Raw genomic sequence first — 27,085 nt, 5'->3', positions numbered from 1 at the left:
TGTCTGAAGTGGAGTCGCTTATAAGTACTATTTCTAGCGACGACAATCCTGGTTACTGGAGCGGTATCGAAAAGTTGAACTTTGATGATATTGAGAAGCTGCAAGTAGATTTAGTAGCTAAGGTAGCGAACCAGCTTAACACAGGAGGGTCCGTGAACGCAGTTCAGGTCTTATCGAGTTTCGCCTTAAATCTAGCTAAACAGCTGGAACTGTCTTTGTCCGAGCTGACAAAGTTTCAAAAGCTTCAGGGAAAGCTAGAAAGATATAAGGTGGAGCGAGTTGAGTTGTTGGATATAATCAGAGAAAAGAGAGTGAAAAATGAGGAAAGTGAAGAGAGACTCAGGGAAGTTTTAGGTAAATTAGATGACCTGTCTGCTAGAGAAACTGTGGCTGAGGTAGCTAGGAGAGACCTGGAAGCGAGCTTGAAAGAAAAAGAAAAAGAAATTGAGAGTTTAAATGAGCTCAGCCAGGAAAGGCAAAAGGAGTTAGATGCTTTCGTACTGGAAGCAAAACAGGCTAGATCCCACTTGCATGCCAGCCCACCTAGCAGCAGAGGAGGTTTCTCCCGGCCAGGGTCTGTGGTCGGATCGGCATGGGGGAGATCGCCGAGTCCTGCGCGAGACGCAAGGGCGATGCAATTCAGGCAGAGACCCCCTGCTCCTGATCACGGCCGTCCCCCTGCCCGCGGAGAAACCGTAAAAATTAACCTCCACTCCCTGAGGCAGTAAGCCAAATATGTAGAAAGGTTTGACCCGTCAGTGTCAGGGAATAATGTGGAAACCTACATCGATGAGCTGAGATATACTTTGCAGTTTATGCCCGGAGCGTCCGAACAGGAAAAGGCCATGTTAGTAAGGAAAACTACCAGCCGAGCGGTCCACGAGTGGATGTCTAGACAAGGACCGGAGGTCTGTAATAGCTTTGAGGAGCTGTGTCAGGCAACGATCGGAGAATTTTCAGGTTTTATCGATCCCATAGCTGCCTTGGCCGCTGCGCACCATATTAAGCATGAAAAAGCTGAAGCCCCTCGCGACTATTATGAGAGGCTTAGGCGCACATATTTTGCAGGGCGGAATGAAGAGGGTTGCGAAGAGAACGTGAATTTCAAAGGTTTATTCATTGCTAATCTGCATCCCTCAGTCAGGAAAATGATTGTGATGCACACTGATGCAAAAGCGATGAAAATGGCTGACATTAGAAGGTTGGCTCAAAAAGCCTGGGGAGCTGAAGTCTCTGCTTCCTCAGAGCGAAAACCGGCTAAAACGGCCGTGTTCGCCACTAAAGCCAGCAGGGTTGACGACTCGCCTCAGCTCGAGGGAGCTGAGGTTCCTGAGCCCTATAAGCCCCGGCGCAAAATAGGCAGGCAGGACCGCACTAAGCGTCAGAGCCACCGTGAGCGCTACAGGGAAGGCAAGGGCTCAGGCAGAGCCTATCATAAGGCTGGACGAAGGGAGTCGACTGCAGCCCGCCTGGCCCGGCATGAACAAGCCCTGCTTGAGAGATCAGGACAGGGTAAACCTTCCGCACCGAATGCCGGAAGCGTGAATGAGCTTAGGGGGACCACGCCCCTTCTCACTGGAGGAGGCGGGGATCCATCCCAAACCCCTCCCTCAGTCTATCTGATTGGGTGGGAGGGTTCCTGCCTGGAAGAAGGCTGTGACTCTGAGTTGGGCGCTGACCCCGCCCCTGAAGTCAAAGAAAAGGCAGGCTTCCAACAATTCTTAGGGAATCTCAGCCAGAAAGGCAAAGCAAGGCGTATTTATATCAAGGTTTCTCTTGAAAGCGTCTTAGATAGAGAAGCACTGATTGACACTGGGGCTGAAATTAGTTTGATGTCAGCCGATCTACTCAGCGAGCTCAAACGAGTAGCGAAAGGAAAAGGCATCAGACTTAAGGTAGAACCATGTAAGATAGATATTTCCAGCTATACCCAGGATCATGCCAGGATCACACACCGAGTGTGGGTGGCACTTAGGTTCAGGCCAATGAATGTGGTGCATCCTGTTTACATCTCTAGGTTTAAAACAGAGCCACTACTCATTGGCCAAGACCTGCTTGACAGGCTGGAGCCTCTGGTGGACTGCCAGCGTGGAAAATTGTGGGCTCAGGTCAAAAACCCTAAGCCTGTCGTACAGCAAAAAGGGGGGTTCAGTGGTTATGCTGTGATCACACAGTGCCCACTGAACACTATAGCTGAGTTGGAGGTTCCACCTGGTTCCTCTGGACGAGAAATAAATGTCTCTTCTTGCTTTCCAAAAGGCCAGCACTCCCACGGTCTCCCAACTACAGGAGCAGTGCTCCGAGCAGCTGCTTGACCCGCCAGGTAAAGCACACCCCTTTTTCATCCTTGAAGAAGAGTGGATCTCCCTGTCCGGTAATGAAAGGGAGTCCTTTCTGTGCATCCTGGCACCTCAGGGGGACCAGGACTACCACCCCATGGTGGTGGGAGGGGTCCAGGTGGCAGAAGTGCAGGTTGATGATGTAATTCTCAGCCTCAGCTCTGAGAAGTCCATAATCAGTGAAGGTCTGTTCAAGGACCTGTCGCGAAGCCGTCAGGTGACCCTGGTGATGCAGTCACAGGTTCTGTGGTGGGCACCCCCACCTCATAGGTCCATTTGGAGCAAAGGAAGTTGTGTAGCTTCCATCTCCATCGGAAAAAGGAAGTTTGCTCACTACTTCAAGGTAGCACCTCAGCTGACCCATTTGGTCTGTATTGGTGCAGACCTCTTGGTTCGACTGGGCGCCCAGCTGGACACAGTAAACAGTGTGCTGTGGACACGGGTGAACCCAGATGCCCTCTCTCTAAGTGGCGACCCCGAGAACATTCGGTCAGGTCAGACGATTCCTCAGGCCTGCCAGGTAGTAAATGAATCGGACCTGATCGTTCCTGCATCAACAGCAGGGTTTCCGGTACGCCTTGTCCTGAAGAAGGGACAGAGAATGGATGCTGAGATGGTTTTCTTCCAACCATCAGCTCAGTTTATGAGACTGAACCTAGCAGTCTGTGGTACCCCCAGACTGGAACGGAATGGCCGAGCCACCTGCCTGTTGGTGCAGAACATAGCAAAACAAGACGTCAAAATCCCTGCTCGCACTGACATGGGACTGGTAATTGACAATGGTTTCTATGATTTCGAACTGGCCATCCCAGTACTGGGGCAGCTCCCTGGTCCCTTGGCCAGGGAGGGGGGGAACGAGCAGGTGTACTACACCTACCCCCGGCGGATGATCGCAATTATGCCAATAGAGGGATTCTGCAACCAGGAGGTGTGCAGAGTGGACCTTAGCGATAAGGATGAGATGGTTGTGTACACAGTACACGCAGGTGTTCCAACGGACCACTCAGCCGAGAGTGCGACCCGGGATACCGCCATGCCGTCAAAAGTGGGGTTCCTAGAGCAGGTATGGGAACAGGTTGGTAAGGCAGATGCCCTGGAAACAGAAAGCCAGCGTCAGCAGCTGCGTCAGATCTTCCAGGATTTCCAGGAAGTGTTTGCACGGGATGCCTATGACTTAGGGGTGACGGATTTGCACACAGTGCGCATTCCCACAGCCCCTGGCGCCCGCCCAACCTATCTCAGGCAGTATCGCATTCCCCTCACGGCATACGAGTCCATAAAGCAGACGTTGGATGCTCTACTAGAGCGTCAGATCATAAGGGAGTGTAACTCCACTTATAACTCCCCACTGTGGCCGGTGCTGAAACCCAATGGTAAGTGGCGTCTGACCATTGACTACCGGCAGCTGAATAAACAGGTTCCTTTGTCACGATGGCCAATGATCTACCTAGATCAGGAGTTAGCCAAGGTGACAACAGCGAAATATTTCACCACAGTGGATGTGGCCAATGGGTTCTGGACCCTTAAGGTAGAACCGACAGACCAGTACAAACTGGCCTTTTCCTTCGGAAACAGGCAGTTCACCTGGAATCGATGCCCCTTTGGGTATTCCAACTCCCCAGCGGAGTTCAACATATTTCTGGACAAAGCCATGAGTGATGCAGCCGCCAGGGGCAACCTGGTCTATGTGGACGATATTCTGATGCGGAGTCAGACCTGGGAAGAACACATGGCCGAGATCAGGCATGTGTTGACCCAGCTCTCCCGTTCAGGGGCCAAACTGTCTCTGGCTAAGGGACAGTGGTGTAGGACCCAAGTGGAGTACGTGGGACTGTTGGTTGGAGCCCAAGGCATACAGCCACAGTCCAGCAGAGTCCAAGCTATCCAGAATATGAAGTCGCCCACTAACCTGTCTGAACTGCGCAGCTTTCTGGGAGTATGTAATTATTCCCGGCAGTTCATTGAGGATTACACTGAAATAGCAAGGCCCCTCCACAAGCTGTTGCAGAAAGACGTGCCCTTTGAGTGGGGGCCTTCCCCAGAACAGGCTGTGATGGAGCTGAAGCGCAAACTCGGTAATGCGCCGTGCTTGGCCTACCCTGACAAAAATAAGGTCTTCTACCTTGAAGCAGGGTTCTCAGAGCACTGCCTTGGGGCTGCTCTGAGTCAGGAATATGACCAAGAGCGAAGGGTGGTGGCGTATGCCAGTCGAGCCCTGAGCCCAGTGGAGCAAAAGTTCTTGGACTGCGAGAAGGCCCTGTTGTCTACGGTCTGGTCGGTAGAACACATCCGTAGTTATGTTGGGGGACAAAAGATCATCATCGAAACCTGCCACCAACCTGTGACATTCCTGCATAGCCAGAGACTGAAAGCGGGCAGGGTGTCAAATAGCAGGATTGTGGCATGGATGATGGCCCTACAAGGCTATGAGATGGAGGTACGTTATGCACAGAGCAAGAAAATGTACCTGGGACAGGGCCTGGCTTTGGGCCAAGTGTGTCACGGCTGTGACACTGACATGGGAGCTCCAGAAACAATTCCCGCTGCTGAGCTACCGAACAATCATGGGTACTACGATGAGAATGTGGGCCAGGGCTTACCCATGGCCTATGTTGACGGTTGCTCTTTTCGCCACGAACAGCAGGTGCTAGCAGGGGTAGGAGTAGTCTGGCAAGACAATACTCCCTGTGGGCCGACCCGCTATAAGCTAGGACCAAAGACTAGTCAGTATGCGGAAGTAGCTGGGGTGCTGATCACCCTCCAGCAGGCCCTGACAAATGGCATTAAACAATTTGTCATCTGTAGTGACTCGAACTACGCCCGACATAGCTTCGTGTCCCATCTTCCGTATTGGAAGGGTAACGGCATGAAAAATGCCCGGGGCAAGGAAGTGAAGAACAAAGAGTTGTTCCTGGCCAGTGACAAGCTTACGACCGAGGCTGGAATGATGGTTTACTGGAGGAAGGTGAAGGGACACTCCCAGGTGAAGGGACCCGACGAAGACGGGAATGATGAGGCCGACCGGCTGGCCAAATCTGGCGCCTTAGAGGGTGTATCCTGGCAGTTCCAGCAGGAATGGCTACCCCCAGAAACCGTGGCTGAGGTCAAGGCGGTCACCCGAAGCAGGGCTAGACAGGATGTCGGAGCTGACCCTCAATCTGTAGTGCTTGGGTCACAGGGTTTTAACACCGATCTTGCGGAAATGCAGAAACAGGACCCAGCAATTGGGCAAATGTATCAGCATATCGCTGACCCAGTGCGTCAACCTCTTTCAGAGCAGGTGCTGAGCCAGTCTCCGGAGCTGAAGGAGCTGGCAGAGGTGAATGACAACCTAAAAATTATAAAGGGGTTGTTGGTTTGTGTACCAGTTGCACAAGGTGTCCCAAAGTGGGTAGTTCCCCGCTGCCATCGGGGGGTCATGATCCAACACGCTCATGACGAACCCTGTGGGGGTCACCGGGGAATCGCCACGTACGACACTATCCAGCAGGTGGCATTCTGGCCTCACATGGGCCGAGACATCGCCGCGTATGTAAAGGGGTGTCTGACGTGTAGCCAGTTCCAACCATCACGGCCCTCGCACCAGGCACCACTCCAGAAAAAGGGCATGACATTCCCCTGGTCCAATCTATAAATGGATTGGGTGGGGCCGCTGGTGAGGTCATCCAGAGGGAACAAATATTTCCTCACTGTTACGTGTGCATTCACAAAATGGATCGAGTGCCTCCCAGCACCCAACGACACGGCAGAGACAACTGCAGTGCTGTTGGTGAACCATGTGTTCAGTCGATGGGGACTCCCCCTGACCGTGGACTCGGATCGGGGAACCCATTTCACAGCTACAGTAATGGCAACCCTGTGGAATATGCTTGGGGTCAAGGCCCAGTTGCATATCTCCTACCATCCTCAATCCTCGGGCCAGGCAGAAAGGGCAAACCGAACGGTGGTTAGTATGCTCAAAAAGTTTGTCTCCACCAGCAGTAGGGACTGGGACATTAAGCTGCCCCTGGTTCTGATGGCCATCCGAGCCACGCCCCATTGCTCTACGGGGGTCCCACCTTTTGAGATGATGACAGGTCTGAAGATGACTCTTCCCCTACACTGTCTTTATGGGGTGGAGGACCTGAGCACGACGGGGGCTGCTACGGCCCATCAGTATGTGTCAGACCTTCGAGCACATCTGCAGGCAACCTTTGCTTTTGCCCAGAACAATCTGGGAAGGAGTGCAAAGGGTAGGAAAGCATACTATGACCGAAAGGCAGTTAACCAGGAACTCCAAGTAGGAGACAAGGTCCTGTACTTCCAATTTGCCAAACCCACAGGGGTGGCCCGGAAGTTCTTACCCAGTTGGACAGGACCCCATGAGATTGTCGATAAGGTATCACCGGTAGCTTATCGAATTCGGATTGAGAAAGGAAGGCAATCTCTGGTCTACAAGTGGGTGCATCGCAACCACCTCCGGTTGCATCGCCCACCTCAAATGGCGCCGGAGGACACAGAATAGGGTTAAAAGTCTAAACCCGATCAAAGAGGGGGGTGCCCCTTTGTAGTTGCAGGTAGTTAGGTACTGTAGTGTAGGTCCTGCTAGGAAAATATATTCAAAAATATAGTGGAACTGTACCATGTGCCTCATCTGTGTTCCAGAATGGGAATCCTAAAACTGCCACGGCTGGTCCTGACAGTACTGTGGATCGCCTCAACACAGCCCCTTGAAGTTGTGGAACCCGGTCCTCCTACCGGCATAGTCCTGCAGGACGCTCCCGGATTGTTGTTAACAAATTGCAGAACATATACTCAGCGAGTGTATGTACGGCTGGACCCACATGATGTGTTTCGGAAGCACATCAACATGAACAGTAGGGTGTCCTATCATGGTAGGCAGTGGGCTGGGGATACTGTATGGCATGCCCAGCTAGACACTATACACATGCTCCGCCAGCTGAGGAAGGCAACAGTCACTCAGGAGGAGATGACAGGCCTCAGCCGCCCCAAAAGGTTCTTGGGGGGTCTGATTGCTGCGGCCTCCGCCGTGGGTTCGCTATTTTCAGCGGGTCTGTTTGCTGCTAACACTGTCACCCTGACCACCCTGAGAAGGCAGGTGTCTGGGTTACGTAAGGAAATGCCAGAAATTTATGACAAGCTGTATCAACAGCAGCAGCGGCTGGAAAGCCTAGGGAAAACCTTACAGGGCACAATTTTAGCAGTAAACCTTCATGCAGCAGTGTTAAATAACACCCTCCACACCGTGGGCAGGATTGTCGACGTGTTACAGTGGGACTTTGCTTATGTGCAACAGGTCAGAATGCTGATGCAGGATCTGCTTAGGGAGCTTAGTGCCACAGTAACTAGCCTAGCCATGGGACAGATTCCAACCTACTTGGTTCCACTGTCCTTAGTAGAAGAAGTACTGAAGATAACCACTTCCGAGATGGTGCAGCCATTGCAAGTACATCTTGCATACAGTCTAGGCAGTGCCATTCCCATACATGTCAACCCCGAAGCCAAGGAAATAGGTTTCCTGTTGAACCTTCCCATCGTGAGTAGCAAGGATATCTATAGACTCAAGTCTATATTGAACGTTGACTTCTGGAGGGGGGACATGCATGTGAAGTTGACCACCCCACTGCTCGTAGCTTACCAGGAGGATGATCCGAATTTGTACCTTGTTCCAAACCTGGAACTGTGTATATCAACCAAGGATATCCACTGGGTATGCCCAAGTAAGCCATTCCTTAGGGACACAACTCAGAGGTTGTGTGGTATCAGAAAGGGAGCTGCCACTGAAAAGTGTAAAGCCACAGTGATGAGCAAACGTGAGGGTAACGAACCCCAGGTTGAGCAGGTGGGAAAAAATGGCTGGTCAGCACACCACAGTTAACGGTTCCAATAACCTATGACCTATGACCTATGACCTTTTTCTACAAGTTCCTGAAGGAGCTATAGTGCATCTCAACGATTTAGCACTGTATCACCTGGAGTCAGAACTGTATGAAACGGAACTCGAGATTGTGGACGCTTTCAGAGGACACAGCGTTGACTTGGATGAGAGAATCCAAGAGACAGTAAGTCTTGAGGGTGTACAGGTAGTCGAATTTGTTCTTAACGACACAAACTTAAAAACTACACTGGTAGGTCCCAAGCACAGTCGTTGTGGATCCTCTGGGGCGCTAGGAACAGTAAACGTGGTCATCTTGACACTGCTGCTGGGTAGCTGGATCATGGCTGGGGTAATGTGTTGGATGCTGTTCTCTTGTATCAAAGCCTTGCGGGGTAGTTTGAATGAGACAAAGGGAGCAATGGTTTATCACCGAAATCAGGTAACCACTCCCAAACGTCTGCCTGCTGCAGAGCTATCCGATACTGATAGTGAACTGCCGGAAGTTTAAGGTCTAGGGCTAATGATGACGCCCGATGCCTCATTTCTATGTACCTTATAACTGAGAGCAGGTATACGCAATGTTCTTTCCAACACTATTTCCTGTACAAATTCTCGAGAGGTAATGTGAATATTGGGTGGTAGAATCCACCGGGGTACAAAGACATCACTTAACTCTGTTTTTGTTTTGAAGGCAACAACGCCTCAGGACCTTGTGACCTTCAAAAAGGGGGGATATGTAGCGGCAATGCTTGTTAATAAGACAGAATTAAGCGTTGGTATGCTCCTAAAAGAGGCCCTATCTCACCCTCCATCTCTGTGGTGCAGCCACAGAGAAAGAATTCATGCAAGCTGATTTAAGATGTTTTCTTGTGATAAGAAACAAACTCCCAGACGGGGATGCAATTAGCTAAGCCTGGCTATCATGATCAATGGTCATCCATTGGCGCCTATCAGTCTAGGGAGTGCCGAATGGACATCTGGACTGCATTCCTAAGTATCAAGAGTAAGTGACTTATATCTCACCTTGACCAACCAATCAGGGACTGGCAGGGCGTGGTAATACGCCGTGGGTCTCCAATGCCTGCCAAACTCTCAACCAATCAGCACACATCTGGGTCTTGATCAAAAAGGGAGCGCAAGCTCAGTTCTGGGCTCTCCTTGGCCATTTTCGCGCATCCTCAGAGACAATCACGTGACAACTGCTGTTGACTGCAAAAGGACTTGGACTTTGTTCTAAGCGCGAGGCCGAGGATCCCGTACGTACTCAGAATTCTACCAACGTGAATGCTCCGCTTGATCAACGGCAGCCTACAGTTGGACCCTCGTCGACAACCTGAATAGCTTATTCAGGAGCAGCGCTGGACCGGGAACGAACCAGCTTCTTCCCAGACAAAAGAGTGACTTGTGAGGACTAGCGGTCACACTCTGTGCATAGAGACTTTCTACTAGCCAGCCGGACTGCTGGTAGATCCCCTCGGAGCAACGACTGCCCTGCGCGCCGCAGTTAGATTCCTCCGCCCGTCCTACTCCGAGCTGCACCTCGACTGGTTGGCCGGTAGCCAGAGGACACCGACACAACGCCCATTGGACAACCGCTGGAACAGAGGCTCCAACAGAGCCTGTCAGCTGGTTTGGTGTTCGTACCGGGAAATTCCAAATCCAAACACAGTGGATAAGTAAACCCCATGTTCTACATTGCGTCTCGAGAATTCATTGTACCTCAACACAAGTTGTTATCAATTTAATTCATGAGTAATGTATTTACTTACGAGTTTAGAGTAACAGTGGGTAATAACACTGATTAGCGATTTGGTAACCGAACGATATATATTGACATATATTCTCTGTTGTGTATCTCTTTGTGTTTGCATCTCTTCGAGATTATATACCTTGTATATTGATAACCCTCACAGTAAGGTCTGCCGCTCGTATCCAGGCAGACTAGTATATGTTTGGTGCACAGTTTATATTAATAAATGTATCTCGTGTATTGAACCCGTGTGTGTGCGTTGTTAGTTGTTCTGACGATTGATTTTCTAAAAGCCCCAACGAACAACCTCGTGATTACTGCTACAATTAATAATTGTCTCAGTAAACCCATCAAACCACTACATACCATATCCAGTAGTCAAAAACACTGGAGACATACAGTATTATTTCAACATATCATACATCTGTCAAGTATAACCTTGACAAATTATGTATCCAGAAATGATTAGCTTAAAATCCAGAAAACTGAAGCAATATGAAAAACGATGTAGTAAAAACTGTCTAAGTTTGAAGTACTCATACAATGAAAGACTGGGTCACATACTTGTCTATGTAGTATAAGATTAAGACAGACTTTTAAGAAAGAAATCCTAAAGCAAACATTGACAGGTGAGTATTTGATATAGTTTTGATTGATTCTTGTGATGTCATTTACATATTCAAATAGCTCTGACTTCTAGCTACCTTGTCTCAAAAAATAGTTTTTCTGACTCTCTTGAGCATATAATTAGTCAAAATAGAGATGTACAACATTGATGAACCTACAACAGGAGTAAATCTGTCTATAGACACTATATTTTCCCTAATTCATTAACTATAGAAATCATTTTGCGAATTGTGTTTTTGATCAGTTCAAAGATAAAGCTTATTATGTTGCCTGCACTATCCTCCTAAAATCACTGGGACAACCCTCTGTCCACTGATTTTTTCTGTAGATTATATTTTTTACAGTGTAATTGTGATTGTCCAGAGGTATATAAAGGTAACTGACACTTTGTTTCTCTTAGTTACTACTACCAGAGAGGTCTGCAGATCAAAACAAATGGCATGCAATAACATCTCTAAAAATATATTTACTTTTCTGCATAGTCCACCATGAAGAATATCACAGTAGAAACAGTAGAACATGCCACACAGTGGCACCTTAAATAGGCGGGCCAAAAGCTAACAGCAATGTCAGTATATACAAGACAGCAAAAATATCAGGATAAAGAAAACTGTCCCAGGTCACAGGCACCAACTCTGGTTGCTTCATAGCTGAAGGAGAACAAATTGTGGGTGTCAATAGGCCACACTGTTTTTATTATTATTCTAAAACCTACTAAACAAGTAACAGGTCTATAAATTTTGTCTTAAAGTGTCATTTTAAATTGGGACTAGTAGGGGAAAAGAGCCTTAAGCATCTACAGTATATCACCCTGCAACTCACAATTGGCAACTCTCTGAAACTGAGCAGGTGTGAGTCTGGCCAGTAGCTGGATGGGACACGTCCTGCTAAAGCTGAGGTTAATGGGACCAGTAAGTAGCACTCACCCTGCAGTCTGTGTGGGTCCTAATGCCTGACAATAGTAATGGGGACTCTATACTGTAAAAAATGCCCTGTCCTTCGGGAGAGACGTAAAACCAAGGTCCTGACTCTAAAAATCCCAGGGCATTTCTTGAAAAGAGTAGGGGTGTTAACCTCCATGTCCTGGCCAAATTTCCCTCGGGCCCTTATTAATCATGGCCTCCTAATAACTCCTATCTATAAATTGGCTTCATTTCTCTATTCTCCTTCTCACTGATAGCTGATGTGTGGTGAGCTGATGTGTGGTGATGTGCTTTGGTTGCTGTTACTTTATCCAGATTGGGGCTACAAATTGGTGGTGGTGGAAAACAGTCTTCATTAGGTGTAAAGTGCTTGGAGTTGCAGAAAAGTGCTATATAAGTGTAATTGTTGTTGCTGTTATGAGCTTAAAGTAGCACACCGAAGGTGCTGTCATTACCTGTGCAAAACAGCATGGAGATTTTTGTGTACAGAATTAAAAGAACATACTCTTAAAGCATTGAAAGTGTAAACACATATGCATTTGAATAAAAATAATTACATTAAAAACTGGAATAAAAGTGTGTTAATATAAATCTAAAGACAACTGAAGTAATGTTTCCAAAGATGACAGAAATATAATTGATTTAGAATTCATCAATTATTATTTATATTTGGTTTAACTGAAATAATCAGCTGAAAAGATACAGAACTTGAAACAGATATCTAAATATGTATCTGCCATTCTGTCTCTGACAAAATAATGATCTGTGAATAAATAAATGGACCCCACACACAAATATCCAAAACCACCCAAAGCAGCAAGGGACTACTTATGCTAGAAACACCAAAAAGCGAAAACAAAATTGCAAGAATATCCAAGGCTACGTTCACTGAAAACTGAATTTAAGGGTCTCTTTTTTTAGAAAAAAAAGTCACTGAAAGAAATCTCCATTTCCAACATACCCAGATTTTTCTCAAGCCACTGGTGTCCTTCCAACAGCTGGTCAATCATAGCGAAGTAATGTGTGCTGGCTTCATCAGGCATGACCCACCCACCCGCTGCGATTTCCAGCTGGCCACCTTCAATTAAACTGCAAGAGAAAGAAAGCAACTGTTCAAAGAAATACTGTAAATACAGTGCATTATATTGTCTACAGTTCATTAAATTCTAAACAGTTCTGTATACAATTCTGTATTATCTCAATGCCTCTTCTGTTATTCTAAAATATTTTGTGTTTTCCATATTTTCTGATTATTAAACAAAAAAAATCTTGTCAACAATGTTGTCTGAGACATTTTTTACATGTATTTTACTTATTGTTATTGACCATCAGCATTTGAACAGAAAGAACAAGGTATTCCCAAGAAAAAAAACACAACAAGTTCATTATTCAGAATTCCTGGTAAGAGTTACGGCAATCTGAAATTATTCCCAAAAGCACAGGTTGCGAGGAATGACTACATGCTCGGCAGGGCACCAGTCCATTTCAGGAGAGCTGAGTAATTAAATAAAGCTAGATATAAAAGGTAACAATCATAGACACCCTATAGTCAGGGAATACAGAGTAAAGTAATAGGCAGAAAAGTTTAAAAGGACAAACACATCTTAATTTACAATAACACACACATGCACAATTATTATATTATGTACATATATTCACAAATCTGTGAGTATCATAGTCCTGCCTTCCTGCAGGTCCTTCTACTCTGGCTTTTGTTTCTTCTCCTACCAGTCTCCCTGTTTCTGCATGCTTCTATTTCTATTCTCAAAGACCAACTTATTTAATGCTAGATAAAAGGCAGCACAGTGGTATGTTTAAGTCTGACTGTTTCAAACTTTAATGTTTGGATACCTCCCAATACACTGCAACAGCAAACTATAGTACCCAGCAAAAAAACATGTGAGCAAAGTAAGAGCATACAAACTCCACACAGAAGGTACCCTTTTCTGGGATCCGAAACCCAAGAAGCAAATATAGGGCAAATGAGGCAAAAAGCACTAACTGCCATGCCACTGTGCTATACTGCAAAGAGGTACAGCAAAAGTATAGAAAAGGAAAAAAATAGAAAATGTATCAAGTCACATACATTCTGCAATGTTCCTATTCCTAAAAAACCATAACATGGTTTGCCTTCTACCTCAATATGAATGCTGTAAAACATGACAGTACCTAATCATTACAGATCCCATCTAGCACAAAGATTGATTTTTCCTTCATTAGGTTTATAATTAATGTTTATTCAGTTCTAGTATTAAATGTTCTCAATTTCAATTATCTGCTCTGTTCCATTAGCTAATTTCAGGCACATTATTTTTTGGGGGGTTCTAGTCTTTCACTTTTATCTCTGTACCAATTAAAAAAGAATGTAGTACATTCTAATACCTTCATTGATGCATTTCACACAAGAGCAGTTTTTGATGCAAACAATTTTTGAAACAGATTTAATCAAAAATAATCTTAGCAAATGAATCTCAGCGATTGCCACGTTGATTAGCACTTCTGCCTTACACCTTGCTGGCTCTAGGTTCAATTCTGGACTTCACTGATGACTTTGCATGCCCCCCATCCTTTTCTGTTTCCCCGGGGTGTTCTAATTTACTCTCCCAAAACACATTCAGGCAGGGATAACTGGTGTCTCTTTTTCATGTGTCATCTGTTTATGTGTGTGATGAATGGTCAGGCTACCAGAACTTACTCATTAGCCTCTAGGTATGGCATGTTTTCTGCATTAGTAAACATAAGTTCTTAAATACACCATGATTGTACAAAAACACCTTGATCAGCACCTAGTAAAAATAATTATATACAGCCATTCCTCTCCGGAAGAACACTCAAATTTTGCTGTTAATATTTGGTTTTCGCTACAAAAAAGGCACTTCCTTTCATACCCACGTCCCTAGCTTAGTGCTTTTTATGACCTAGCACTCTCCTTATTTTTAGTATCACATTGGCAAACACGTCGCTGGACTTCAGGTGTCTCCAACAAAGAAAAGAGGGAATTTCCCCTGGGAGTAAAACGTGACAAAAAATATTTTATTTTTTCATGTAAAACATGAATTTCATTATTTTACTGGTACAGTAAAACTGTTTTTTAGTATTTCTAAAAAACAGAATAACATCTATTTGAAGTAGGTGAGTTATTGGTCATAGATCACTGTTTCTGTTTACATGTTCTTCCTTTGCTAAAAGATCATAGCAAATGTTCAGAAAACAAGAACTGAAGTCTATGAGTGTTAATTTGGGAGTTAAAAGCAATTCAGAGACTGTAACAATAATGGAGCAGTAGTCTTCCTGTATACTTATAGCTTAAGTCACCTATTCGTTAAAATAGTATAATAACAGTGTTTATCAAACCATCTGTTCAAGTCAATACCCTCTTTCCCCCATATACTCAAGAGAATTCGGTGTGTTCACAAAAGGTGAAGCCAAAACTGACAGAAAATTTTTATGTCAGGACAGTAAATCTCCCATAATTTTACACTAAATCAAACATAAAGCAGATTATATTCTACAATAACAACACTAGACCCAGATTCAAATGTCAGTATGAAGTAAAATACCCAAGAGTTACTGGATTCCCACAAGGCTGGCATGCTGGAGTATGTAAGCATCTGTCATCCCATGTATAGTCTCTAAACGGTTTCATTTTGCATCATTAATCTTGTTTTCCATCCATATGTTCAATTTAATGTCACCTGTTTCATTATTATTGCTCTGAGGAGGTGATGGTTTAAAACTAGAACTGCACTTCTGATGTGTTGAACCTTAATGCAATCATTTCTGTCAGTCACACCCGTTCCCAATCATTGTTGTCAGCTACATCTGCTTGTTAACATCTCCATCAGCTCAATTTTTTTTTTACTGACAACACACGCAAAAAAAGATCTGAAAGAACTGCCCTCAAATCAAATCAAAGACATTATGCCTCAGGTAAAGCTATTATTAATATTAATTCTAAAGCATTTAATCAACAGATTCATACATTTTAATAACTTTGAACCACATAAGTGAAAAAGTAAATCGCTAAAGTAAAAAAAAAAATTTGTATGTTGAATTCAGTGTCAAAAGTGCCTGATATTCAAGAGACAGTTATCAGTAACAACTTCATTCTTGGAAGGTCACAGTGAGTCAGAGTTGAGCACTACAGGTACAGGACAAAAAAGTTAGACTACACCCTGGATGAGAAACCAAAGTCTATCAAACCACACACATGCACACATTCAAACACACACATATATGTAGGGCACTTATTAGATGGCAATTGATCTGAATGGTGTGCCATTGGACCATACAAAGAAACCATAGTACACAAATTCAACTTACACGCACACGGGGAATATGCAAACTCCAAGCAGAATCCAGCAGCCATATCACTCTGCAACTCACAACTGGCATCCCACTGAAGCTAAGCAGGTGTGAGCCTGGTCAGTACCTGGATTGAGACATCCTGGGGACAAACTAGGATTGCGGCTGGAAGAGGTGTTAGTGGAGCCAGCAGGGGGCACTCATCTTGCAGTCCATGTGGGTCCTAATGCCCCAGTTTAGTGACGGGGACACCATACTGTAAACAGGCGCCATCCTTCGGATGAGACGTAAAACCGATGTCCTGACCCTCTGTGGTCATTAAGAATCCAAGGGCGTTTCTCGAAAAAGAGTAGGGGTGTAACCTCGGCGTCCTGGCCAAATTTCCCATTGGCCCTTACCAATCATGGCCTCCTAATAATCCCAATCTATGAATTGGCTTCATTACTCTGCTCTCCTCCTCACTGATAGCTGATGTGTGGTGAACATTCTGGCGCACTATGGCTGCCGTCGCATCATCCAGGTGGGGCTGCACATTGGTAATGGGGAGGGGAGTCCCCATTACCTGTAAAACAATTTAAGTGGACTGTCCAGAAAAGCGCAATATAAGTGTAAACTATTATTATTATTATCATCCCAGGTCAGAATTTAACCCTCAACCAAAGAGCTGTGAGCAAAGTTAAGTGCCGTGTCATCATGCTGCCCACTCTCTATAATGGAAAGCAGGCATCACTGTTAAACAGTGTGGGAAACAAATGTGGATGTGATTTGTGAGTGTGAGTTTTTTATACTTCACTTTTTTTAAAGTTTTATTCCTGTATGTATATATAACCATAACACTCACATTAGACAAAGTAAAATATCGTTTTTAAGGACATAGCAAAGAACTATTGTGATTTCTAAGTATTATTCAAGTTTGTCATAGTTAAAATGTATTATCCATGCAATTAAATTTACCAGAGATTTCATTTCCTACCTGAATTGCAATACCATTTCAGTGACAAAGGACTGTAGTCAAAGTAATATCTAGTTGAATCATCAATATAGACAAGTGAGCCAGTTCCTTACCTCCACCATGGTTCACAGATGGGTCGGAAGTTTCTGGAGCATCTGCAGTTTTTCTCCATACTTTAATATTTCTCATCAGTCCTTAAAACATTGTTCCTAAACTCTTTGTATGTGGCACATAACATTTACTGGTGGAGGTAATGTCATGGCCTGGTATACATGACTAACCTCTGGAACTGGCTCATGCTTTTTTATTGATGACATAACTAATGATGGCAGCAACACAAAATCTAAAGCTTACAGAAACATTCTGTCTGCTTGTGACCTTTTCTGGGTGTTGTTTTGTGGTTTAGTACTGTTGCTTTGAAAATGTCTTAAAATTGTTACATGAAAGATTAAAAACAAAACAAGATTATGAAATAAACTACTAACTGCAAAAGTAGTTGTACCATCTTCAACCAGATCTATAATTGGTCCTCCCAACTCACACAGCATTGCGAACATTAATAAACACAGACTTGAACCGTAGTATACTCAGATGCATGCAAAATATACTCTAATTACCACTGTGAAGAAGACAAGCAAAGACATTTTCTATTTAAACATTTGTCCTTTAATTAATATGGCACAATAAAAACATCCTTCTATGACTTGAATATTAGCACTGAATTGAAGGAGATGTGGAAAGCACTTAATTTTCAACAAAATACACTGCTTTTAAGAGCTGGTTCTGGGATAATCACATAACTAATTATAATGTACAAAAACACTGAAATAAAAAATATTTCCACAAATGTTTGCAATGTGTTTATAAAAAAGAGAAATATGGATAGTTGTAATGATGAAAATACAGATATCTAGGAGTCTAGCAGCTGTGTTTTTAATTAAACATGTCAATGCTAAATATCTGCAGATATTTATCCTTAGAAGGATAGACTATACATGCATAATTGTTTGTTAATATAAAATTAAATTTATTGACTAACTCGATCTCATCATCTCCATTATGTTTTTGTTACACTGGTCCTGGTTTTCCGATACAGTGCATATACTTAATCGTAAATGCAATAAAACCTACATAAACACTTTATCTTTACCCCTGATTATTAATTACTCAATGCCAACTAAGTAACATTTTAGCATCACATATAATTGTAGAGAACAAGAAATGCCTTTATAAACTGTAAGAGCTCACATGATATTCTCCACTCCTCTTTTTTCCTAGAAAAATGTAACAACTCGTGGTACAAGAGAATATGTGCATCTATTTTTGCAAGCGTTACTGTGATGTTTGAAGACACAAAAGGAGTGCTTGTTTTATTCACACTGTAGCTATCCTACTCCTCCTTGATAAAGGAGGCTGCTCTGAAAATGTTATTTGCAGAAATGTTGCAATGTGAAGATGCCAAAGGATTCAGTAGCCAACCTCCCACCATCACTGAACTCCAGCAGTTCTGTCAGCTGATAAGTAGAATGCATGATTGATCCAGACATGATTAACCTTGTCTAGGAATAAAGGAGAGGCCAATTCAAGGTCCCTTCATCTTTTAGATCAACATAATATTAAAATGCCTCATCTTTGTAAAGGCGCACATGAACACATCATTTCTGCTAGGCCTTCATCTACAAGGAGATGCAAATATAGCCCTTAATATTGCAAATTAATCCAAAAATAGTGTTTAATAAAGAGAGCTTTCTTGGTTTCCTTTGAAACACCGTCCTTACATCTAAATGTGGGATTAATTGTAAATTGGTTCACTAAATTAGCACGACTCTGCATCTCGATCTTCATGTTTTTAGTATCAGTGTAATGTTGCAAGAAATTTGTTTGTGCTCTGTTAAACTTTTTTTAAAACCATAAGTCTGATCATTCCAACCATTTCTTTCTCATAACACTTATTTGAATAGTAGCCATCAATATTTTGAAACACAAGAACAAAAATATATTCCTGAGGATTCTTCATTTCATGTCACAGTGTCAAGATACACCAATTTTGAGTTTCAGGTACTCATGCATGACATAAATGGGCAAACTACAAATCTCGACTAACCAAATAAACCAGGCTGCAAACATCTGTAAAAGCTGCAAAAGGTTCTTTGTTCCATGACAAAAAAACTGCTAGGGCTTGAAGGAATGTTTTGAACTTAAATCAAGTTACATGCAAGGAAAAGACATTTAAATTAATCATAACTGCAAACCAAGGAAATAATCAGACATATATATATAATGTAAATGTAATTGTCTTTGACCTTTGGTGTTTTTTTAAATGCAAAGCAATTTGCAAAAAAAGTCTGACTTGGCCCCCAGGTTTTCAGATTTACTGTCAGATGCATTTACCTCACTGTAATAGCCACTTTCCTTGAGAACCATATATAGATCCTTAAAAACAACATCATAAACACTTTCCATTAGAAAGTAACATTTCAGACTGAATACTCTGGATCAATGTTCTAGTTCATATATGGGAAAAAATAACAGTTAACATGTTACAATAATAAAATATCACATGCACATTTAAATTGTATTGTTACATTGTTAGCAAATCCTTCAATAAAGCTACAGGAAAGTAAAACAGAGTACTGGCTCTATCTGCTGATGAATTCTTATGATTTGTACATAAATCTCACACAATGCCTCACCAAACAAGTTAGATCAGCTCTAGATTGTTTAATAGTTCTTGAAGTAGGACTCAATTGAGCCAGTTCTGTAAAATATTTAATTTTAAGACAGACTTTGAAATCATTTATTATATTGTTTAGATCGGAGATATTTAAACAAAAAAAATAACCAGCTTTCCCATATAGGAGGAATTGTGTAGAATTGCATTTACATTTAGTAAGATAAGGAATTTCATTTTAGAAAGCTTCATGATTTGGAGATGCAGGCATCACTTTAAGAATAACAGTATATAGTAGTATTATTTAATTAATCAAACTTGATAACTCAGCTCTTACTGGTGATAAGTTAAACAGCACTATAATTAAACTCACTATAAGTACACAATCAGCTTCCCAGACCTATCATATATAAACTTCCACATACTGTAAGGCTCTTATGAAAGATGAAAATCATGTATATATATTTTTAACATTTCAAAAGCCAAAACATTTAAAATCATATGACACAATTAAATGCAAAAACTATTGCACACCACATGTGCTGTGATTTTCATCAAGGACCATTCTGAAAATCATTTAAAGACTAAAAACAGATCGGCACCTTATTTTTATCAAATGTATTTATCTGACCACTATCACTGATTTGTAGAAATTAATAATTGAAAAGAGTCATACTAAAATTCCTAAATTTACCAGTAAGACCTGATTAAGATACCGTATCCACTATACCTAAAAAGAACACTGCCACAGAAAAGGTACATAGAACAAATACTACACTATTCCTGGGTCTAATATATATATATATCTCCTCAGTTCCTTAACTGAAATTAAATTTTCCAAAATCTTCAAAGGTTCAGATACAATCAGCCCAAGAGTACTTCCAGCTCAAAAAAGAAACACAAAGACAAAGTCACATGTTGGAATTAGAAGGGGACCAGTTTTGAAAGGAAAAAAAGAGGCAGTTCTGTCATGAGATGATTTGTAAACTGCCGAGGCAATTTTTTTTTTATGTAGACACACTGGGAACCTTTGAGAAGAAGCTGAACAAGACTTTGGAACCTAATGTATTTGTAATTACTAATCAAATCAACCAAACTGTTATTTTTAATGGTTCTCATGTACTCACGTAATTGAAAACTAAAGAATGAAAAGAATATGTAATAAAGTGTGAATTTCAAATAGCTAATTTACTTTTTTGTTATTCTTATAGTACTAATCTGTTTCCTGTACTAAGATATGCAAAACTCTTATGTTCACAAGAAATGTTTTTTAAAAAAGCAGACATTTCTGTTAAAAAATATCTAATGAAACTAGCTTTGAGAAGTCCTTATGAGAAAATGACTGTGCAGTACAGGCTTTCTTATGACAGCAATATTTGCGAAAATATAATACACAATCACTTTACTTTGGCTGCAATCAATCGTAGCCAATAATCTACAGCAACAATGTATTATTACATAAATGCTCTTTCACATCATGTTTTACAAGTTAGAAAAATCACCCTGATTCAGTTCTTTCCATCACCTCCTTCGATCATTCTTCTGGCAAAGCAGTTCTTTTTTTTTTCAGTTTTACTCATGTTAACATTTACTGTATTAAGTATGTATGGGCATCAAAATAAACCTGTAACTAATAAATTGCAACAAATTCACAACCTTATAAGGACAATGAGAATCATTTTCTTAGAAGGTGCATCCACGCTTTTGAGCAGAAATTCTCTCAGTATATTAATTTCTCTATGCTGACAAATGCTGATGCAATTCAAGCTGTACATCTGACATCTGATTCATGTTTTTCAGCAGATTGCAGACGCTGTCTTTTGCGATTCTGTTCAATTTCTCTGCACCAAATGAAATGACTGATTGACAAAAATATTAAGTGGGTCTCAACTCTAGCGATTCGGGCATCCACAGTCTAATGGTCTTGTTCTCATTTTGCAAGATGGCTGCTGCTCAAACTCAAACCTGTTTAGACAGGACTGCAAAATGCCTCTCATTTTTCAGACTGAGGAAAATGCTTTTGTTTACAAAACACAGTCTACAAAGTACTCCATTCCAGTCCAAGATATATTACAGAAGTATAACATGCATCCAATGGTTTGGAAATGCTCAAAGACACATAACACTATCCAACATTAACCAGATGTTTTAGGGCGTTCTTTTGTAGTCGTTGATGTTAAAAACTCAAACAATCATAATCATTTGAGAGAGAATTAGTTTCCTGCCTGAATATATGTTTTATTCATAAAACAGGTATTGTCAGCTACTGAGGATGATTTTACATCCTTATGGGAATTTGATTTAAAATTCAATTTTTATTTTTTACATTTATATAAAAATTTCTCATTTTTGATCAAGCCACCAAACTCTGAGAGTTTAAGGCGTTTCATATTGTGCTGAATGTTCTTTTTTCCCTTGATACCTCTCAGCAAGATTTTGTTCCCAAACTCAATTTCTAGACTGTGACCTTATACATATTTCTTTCCAGTGCCTCTATAAACCACAGTTCTTTAAAAGAGAGAGAGCACATTGTAGCACTGCACACGGTGGCAATTTCCTCAGTGGAATCTGATAAAGAGGCTCTTTCAGCTATTTCCCAGTACTGTTGCTAGGGAATAATTAGTACAAGTGGCAGCTCTAAATGTTCAAATGCCGGCTAAACAGAAGTCTAATATCAACAACATTGCACTGAGCTCTTCAACAAAATACATTCACAAGTCAGCACCTTTCATCTTTCAGAGGTACTTAAATTATGAAATTCAGGGGGCAAATTACAGCAGGAGGTCTATAATGGGTAGTTCTAGTAAAAGCTGAGAAGCTTAGGAAAACCACAAAATTTCAATTCAAATGTAAAATCTAAAGGATTGGAATTACTCCTTTCCTTTCAGGAACCACCTTTTTTACTTAAAACACTTTATGCCACATTCTACAATGCAAAGTGGATATTTCATGACCTGTGTACTATGCTGCTTCTGCATAATATCTGTTTTTATTACCTTAAACTAGCAGTTGCAAAACATTGTAGTTTTTGTGAGAAATAAAAGTATCCCCTGTGGCTAAATGAGAGAACATAGATGATTAATTTAAGTCCTACTGAGTCTCCTTTATGCATCCATTTCCCATTTAAGATTTTTTATAATCCTGACTAAATTACAGCAGTGTATGTACATCCCTACTTTGGATTCTGCATAATATTTTACCGCCTGCTGTGGAATTAGTAAGCAAAACTTAAAACAATATTCCTCTACATCTAATTAAATCACAAAACTGCCTCCACTAGACAAAATATTCTAAAGAATCAGGAGTGTGTCTCAAAATCCATGCCTTTTTGCATGTATCAAATCCACACTGGCAGGAACGTGAGCTCTCAAGATTGCCAAGTTTCAAAAGAGTTGTGATTTTTGTACAGAACTAAGAAAAGAATGATGTTCACAGTAATAAATTGAATTCCAATACATTCAGTGCTGGTATGCATTACGCATATTTTATCACTTAAAAATTTCCATATAGCCATATGGATTTTTTTCCCCTTAATAATAAAAACCTTCATTTAAAAAATGCATTTTCTGTTTACTTGTGTTATCTTTGTCTAATATTTCAATTTGTTTGATGATCTGAAACATTTCAGTATGACAAACATGCAAAAAAATAAGAAATCAGGAAGGGGGCAAACTTTTTCACACCACTGTATATACAGTATATATAAAGGTTCCATGTTACACAGGTCAACTAATTTAATAGAAATGTCAATTTATAACAGATCCTAAACCAGATTAATTAAAGTTGATAATTTTGTAGATTCTTAATTGTTTTCAGACAACTGAAAATCACTTAACCCATGATGAACATTATTGCACTACTATGTAGTTTTGATTTTATACTTTTTTTTAAATAAATGTCAAATTTCCAAAAAGGTCTCTTTTAGGTCTCTGCTTCTATATGAACTATATGATATAGCAGTGCTTATTTTATTAGATGCTTATGGTGCAAAAGTAACTTTAAAACCACACAAACACTTAAGCATAGAAATAAATATCAACTTAAACTTGGCAGCTACTTCTGCACAGAACATCATAGCAAAAGTTAAAAATCTGCTTGCCTCACAAAAATGCTAAATTAGAGGCAATAAAACGCAACAAATGAGTAGTGATTTCTTTTGCAGCCTCTTAATACAAATGACAAGCTTTTGTATTAGGAGGTCAAAGTTACTTACTAAACATACAACTAATGACAAACACCTATAAAAACACATAAAATTCATAATTTGTTCTACCACATAACAGCATAGCAGCTATGGGTCTGTTGGGAAAATGACAGCTTAAAATAAAAAAAAAATGTTATAATAATATAAAATCTTATAAGAATATAAACTACATGGAACATTTTAATTTTGTCCTTCAATTTATTTGTTGTTTATGCAAATTAAGGTTGCATCACTGCGCACAGCACAAAACACAGCAATTATTCATACTTTAATATTACTTTGTCACTAGGGAAAATGTTATTGAAGGGGCATTATTATAACAACCAAATACTACAGTTTCTGGAGATATCTTTATCCACTACCAAGAAGGCAAACTGGGCCAACCCCTATATTTCCAAGATGGTATCTGTTATCAAGGCAAACTGGAATCTACTATGTTTTTGCCACAATATATAAGTCGAACACAGAAACTGTGTAGGGAGATGATATAGTTAAAGGGAGGACACTAAGGCAAACTCTGAATAGGAAGTGAAGTACCATGTTCTATCTGGTTTAATCTGTTACGGACTCTGGCGACCATGAGAACCTGGTGTACTATCCCTTTGCAATGCTTTGATTACAAACCTTTGTTTAATATGGATTGTAAGAATATTTTGGACAGGTACAGCTAGACTCTCTGGAAAAGGGTACAAGTTAAAACTCATAAGAACTAGGAGTTTCATTTGTTGCTGTGTGATCTGTATGTTGTCCAGTATATCTGAAAACCCTGTCTTTTCAAATAGTCCAGCTCTGGTGGCATCACAACTACACATCACATATTTTCACATGATCAAACATCTGAATTATCTTTTCCAAATCATTAATTAACCTATTGTCTTATAATGTGGAAAATCTTAATTTGCTCATCTGAGCTTATGTCACTAATGACTTCAGGAAAAAGAAGATGTTTATACCAATGTTACCCTAGCCTTACTTACAAACTTCAGTGTGACTGTCACCTAAGGTTAGGCAATATAATATATAGTAACTGAATACAGCATACAAAATGTTCTTAAAAAATGAATGATTACCTAGATCTGAATGCATCACATTGTATGATTCTTCGATGACTCTAACAGACAGAAAAAGCTGAATAATTATATTAACTTTACTATGAAAGCTTTGCAAACTTCACGTGAGGCAGATCATTTTCTGAGGACATGTGATAGTGTTATTTGTATTAGGTTAGGTTTATGTTGTGCAATATATATAAAATATAACATAAGCAAAAAATAATAAAAAATGTATTCGCTACCCCTATTTCAAAGCACATTATTTCACTAGAAATAGATATGTATAAAGTTTGTGAATGCTAGTTGTACTGATAGGGCTGTTTAACACATACGGAAACAATATCATTAGTGGAATACTAGATGAACCAGTATTAGGTTAAGTTTTTGTATAAAATAAATCAATAATTCAGATTCTGATATACTTCAGTATACTTGCCAGATCTGCGAATGATAAATATGTAGGTGGGTTTAACAATTCAAGCCATTAATGAGGACCTGCTATTCAGTCCTGCAATACACCTGTTGAAATGGAAAGGCCTACAGATGCAGCCATTCAAAACAAGCGGGCGATACCACATTTTCCGGTGCGCTTGACGCAGTATACTCGCATAGCGTCGCATGAAACCGCATGATAACGCAAATAAAATAATAGTACCCTGAATTTCCGCAAGGTGGAGCTAATAAAGCTCAACCTCTCATGTTTGAGCTGTCGCCATCAAAATCTTTACCGAAGATATTACTAATAGTATTTACAGTATAATGAATGACCTTGGACAAGCTGTAAACTCAAAAGTATTGCCCTGGTCCACATTCACCATGCCTTTCACATGTTCATAGAAGATATTGATTTAGGAACATGTATACTGTACTGTATACAGTATGTATATGTATATTTAATGTCTTTACTGTGCCCGTTTAAGTATTGAATATTTATATGGAATTTTACCATAACGTGTGAAATCAATAAACGATATTAGTTTTGGAACATAAACATACAGTATGTAAACTGTATATGGCTGGTCTTGGTACTTAAAAAAAAAATACACACCAGTATTCCATTTCTCCCTAAACATTTTAAGCATTGCAGTCTATAACTAATGTGAAATAACATGTGTATAAAAAGTGGTAGTTTTACGCTTTTCTGCGAATACGCTTGATACCGGAATCAACAAGCATACTTTTAGAATTTGATTAATAGGGAATATAATGTGGAATCGCGTATTTAAAGAAATTAATAACAATATAATTTGGTTTCTGTCAAAGCGCAATGAAACCTATAACTTGATTCTTATGGATGCCCAGTCCCGCCAGGGATTAAAGAAAAACATGGAATCGCATATCTAAAGAAATAACAGTATACAGTAACTATGTTCATGCACAAACAGTAGCATGTTACATCATTAATTTGGGGGTCTCCTCTTGCCAGAAAGCGCTAAATTGCATTTTGAGTGCGGTTTTTGACTTTTTTAAAATTACAACCCATACATAAGCTGATACTGTTTAGACTTAATTATTTTAAATTGTATTACAGCAGCACAATGTACAATGCAACGTAATGTACAATGCAACGTAAATCGCTACCTTTGTCTTCTGCATAATAATGTTCAGAAATAAGAAATAAGATTGCTCATAAATGCGCCTTATGATAAAGTTGTTTAATGACAAAGTATTGTTTATCTCACGGCTAAATAGTCAAGTCTAGCCAAAAAGAGAAAACATCTACTTTATTTAAACTCCAGCGAAAGTATTAATGGTTTTTAATTACCATACTTTTATGTCTTTGCTAAAATGTATTTAAAAATAAAAACGATTACAAACACCAGTGGAGAGAGAGAGACAAACACACACAGTTTTTCATTGTCAAAAAGTAATTGTTTTTTACTTTGTCAGCACCCAGACAAATGCAAACGCGTTTTTAATAAAATGCTTTTATTCATTCTTTATCAGACTCACATTCCAGAATGTCCCCCGCCCCGGTCAAAAAGGGAAATTTTAGTAGCTAAGCATAAAACGCAGAGGAGCATAACAAAGGTCATAAAGGTCATAAACGATATTAATTTAGGAACTTAAACATATTATGTAAACTGTATGTTGCTGTTATTGGTATTTTAAAGAATAAATACAGACCAATACTCAATTTTTCCCTAAACAGCAGGAGAAATACCAATTGGTTGGTATTAAACATAATACCAACCAAAAACATAGATAACAACCACAATACAAAATCAAATATATCAAACCATTAAAGCAAAACCGTCCTCCAATTACCAACAAATCTCAATATCTTCTACAAATTATTCGTAATACAAACCAAAAACTCTCTCAAATTCCTCCAATTATCATAATCCTTATGCAAAACCCTCCTCCCATCCCAGTTTATCCTC

At 40.7% G+C, this 27,085-nt stretch overlaps 1 protein-coding gene across 3 annotated transcripts in view; it reads right to left on the bottom strand.

Moving 5' to 3' along the window:
* The window catches only part of man2a1 (mannosidase, alpha, class 2A, member 1), a 258,837-nt gene that overhangs the window by 167,263 nt on the left and 64,489 nt on the right, over positions 1–27,085 (bottom strand). For all 3 annotated transcript variants that reach the window (XM_088629350.1, XM_088629351.1, XM_088629349.1), the window contains one exon: positions 12,479–12,606. In XM_088629350.1, coding sequence (XP_088485476.1) covers positions 12,479–12,606 — 128 coding nt within the window. The remainder of the gene's footprint in view (positions 1–12,478; positions 12,607–27,085) is intronic.

Source organism: Lepisosteus platostomus, chromosome 4 (assembly GCF_059453375.1).
Source record: "Lepisosteus platostomus isolate fLepPlt1 chromosome 4, fLepPlt1.hap1, whole genome shotgun sequence".
NCBI classification, from domain to species: Eukaryota; Metazoa; Chordata; class Actinopteri; order Semionotiformes; family Lepisosteidae; genus Lepisosteus; species Lepisosteus platostomus.
The sequence above is the reverse complement of the archived record's forward strand: the minus strand, read 5'-3'. Positions and strand labels throughout refer to the sequence as shown.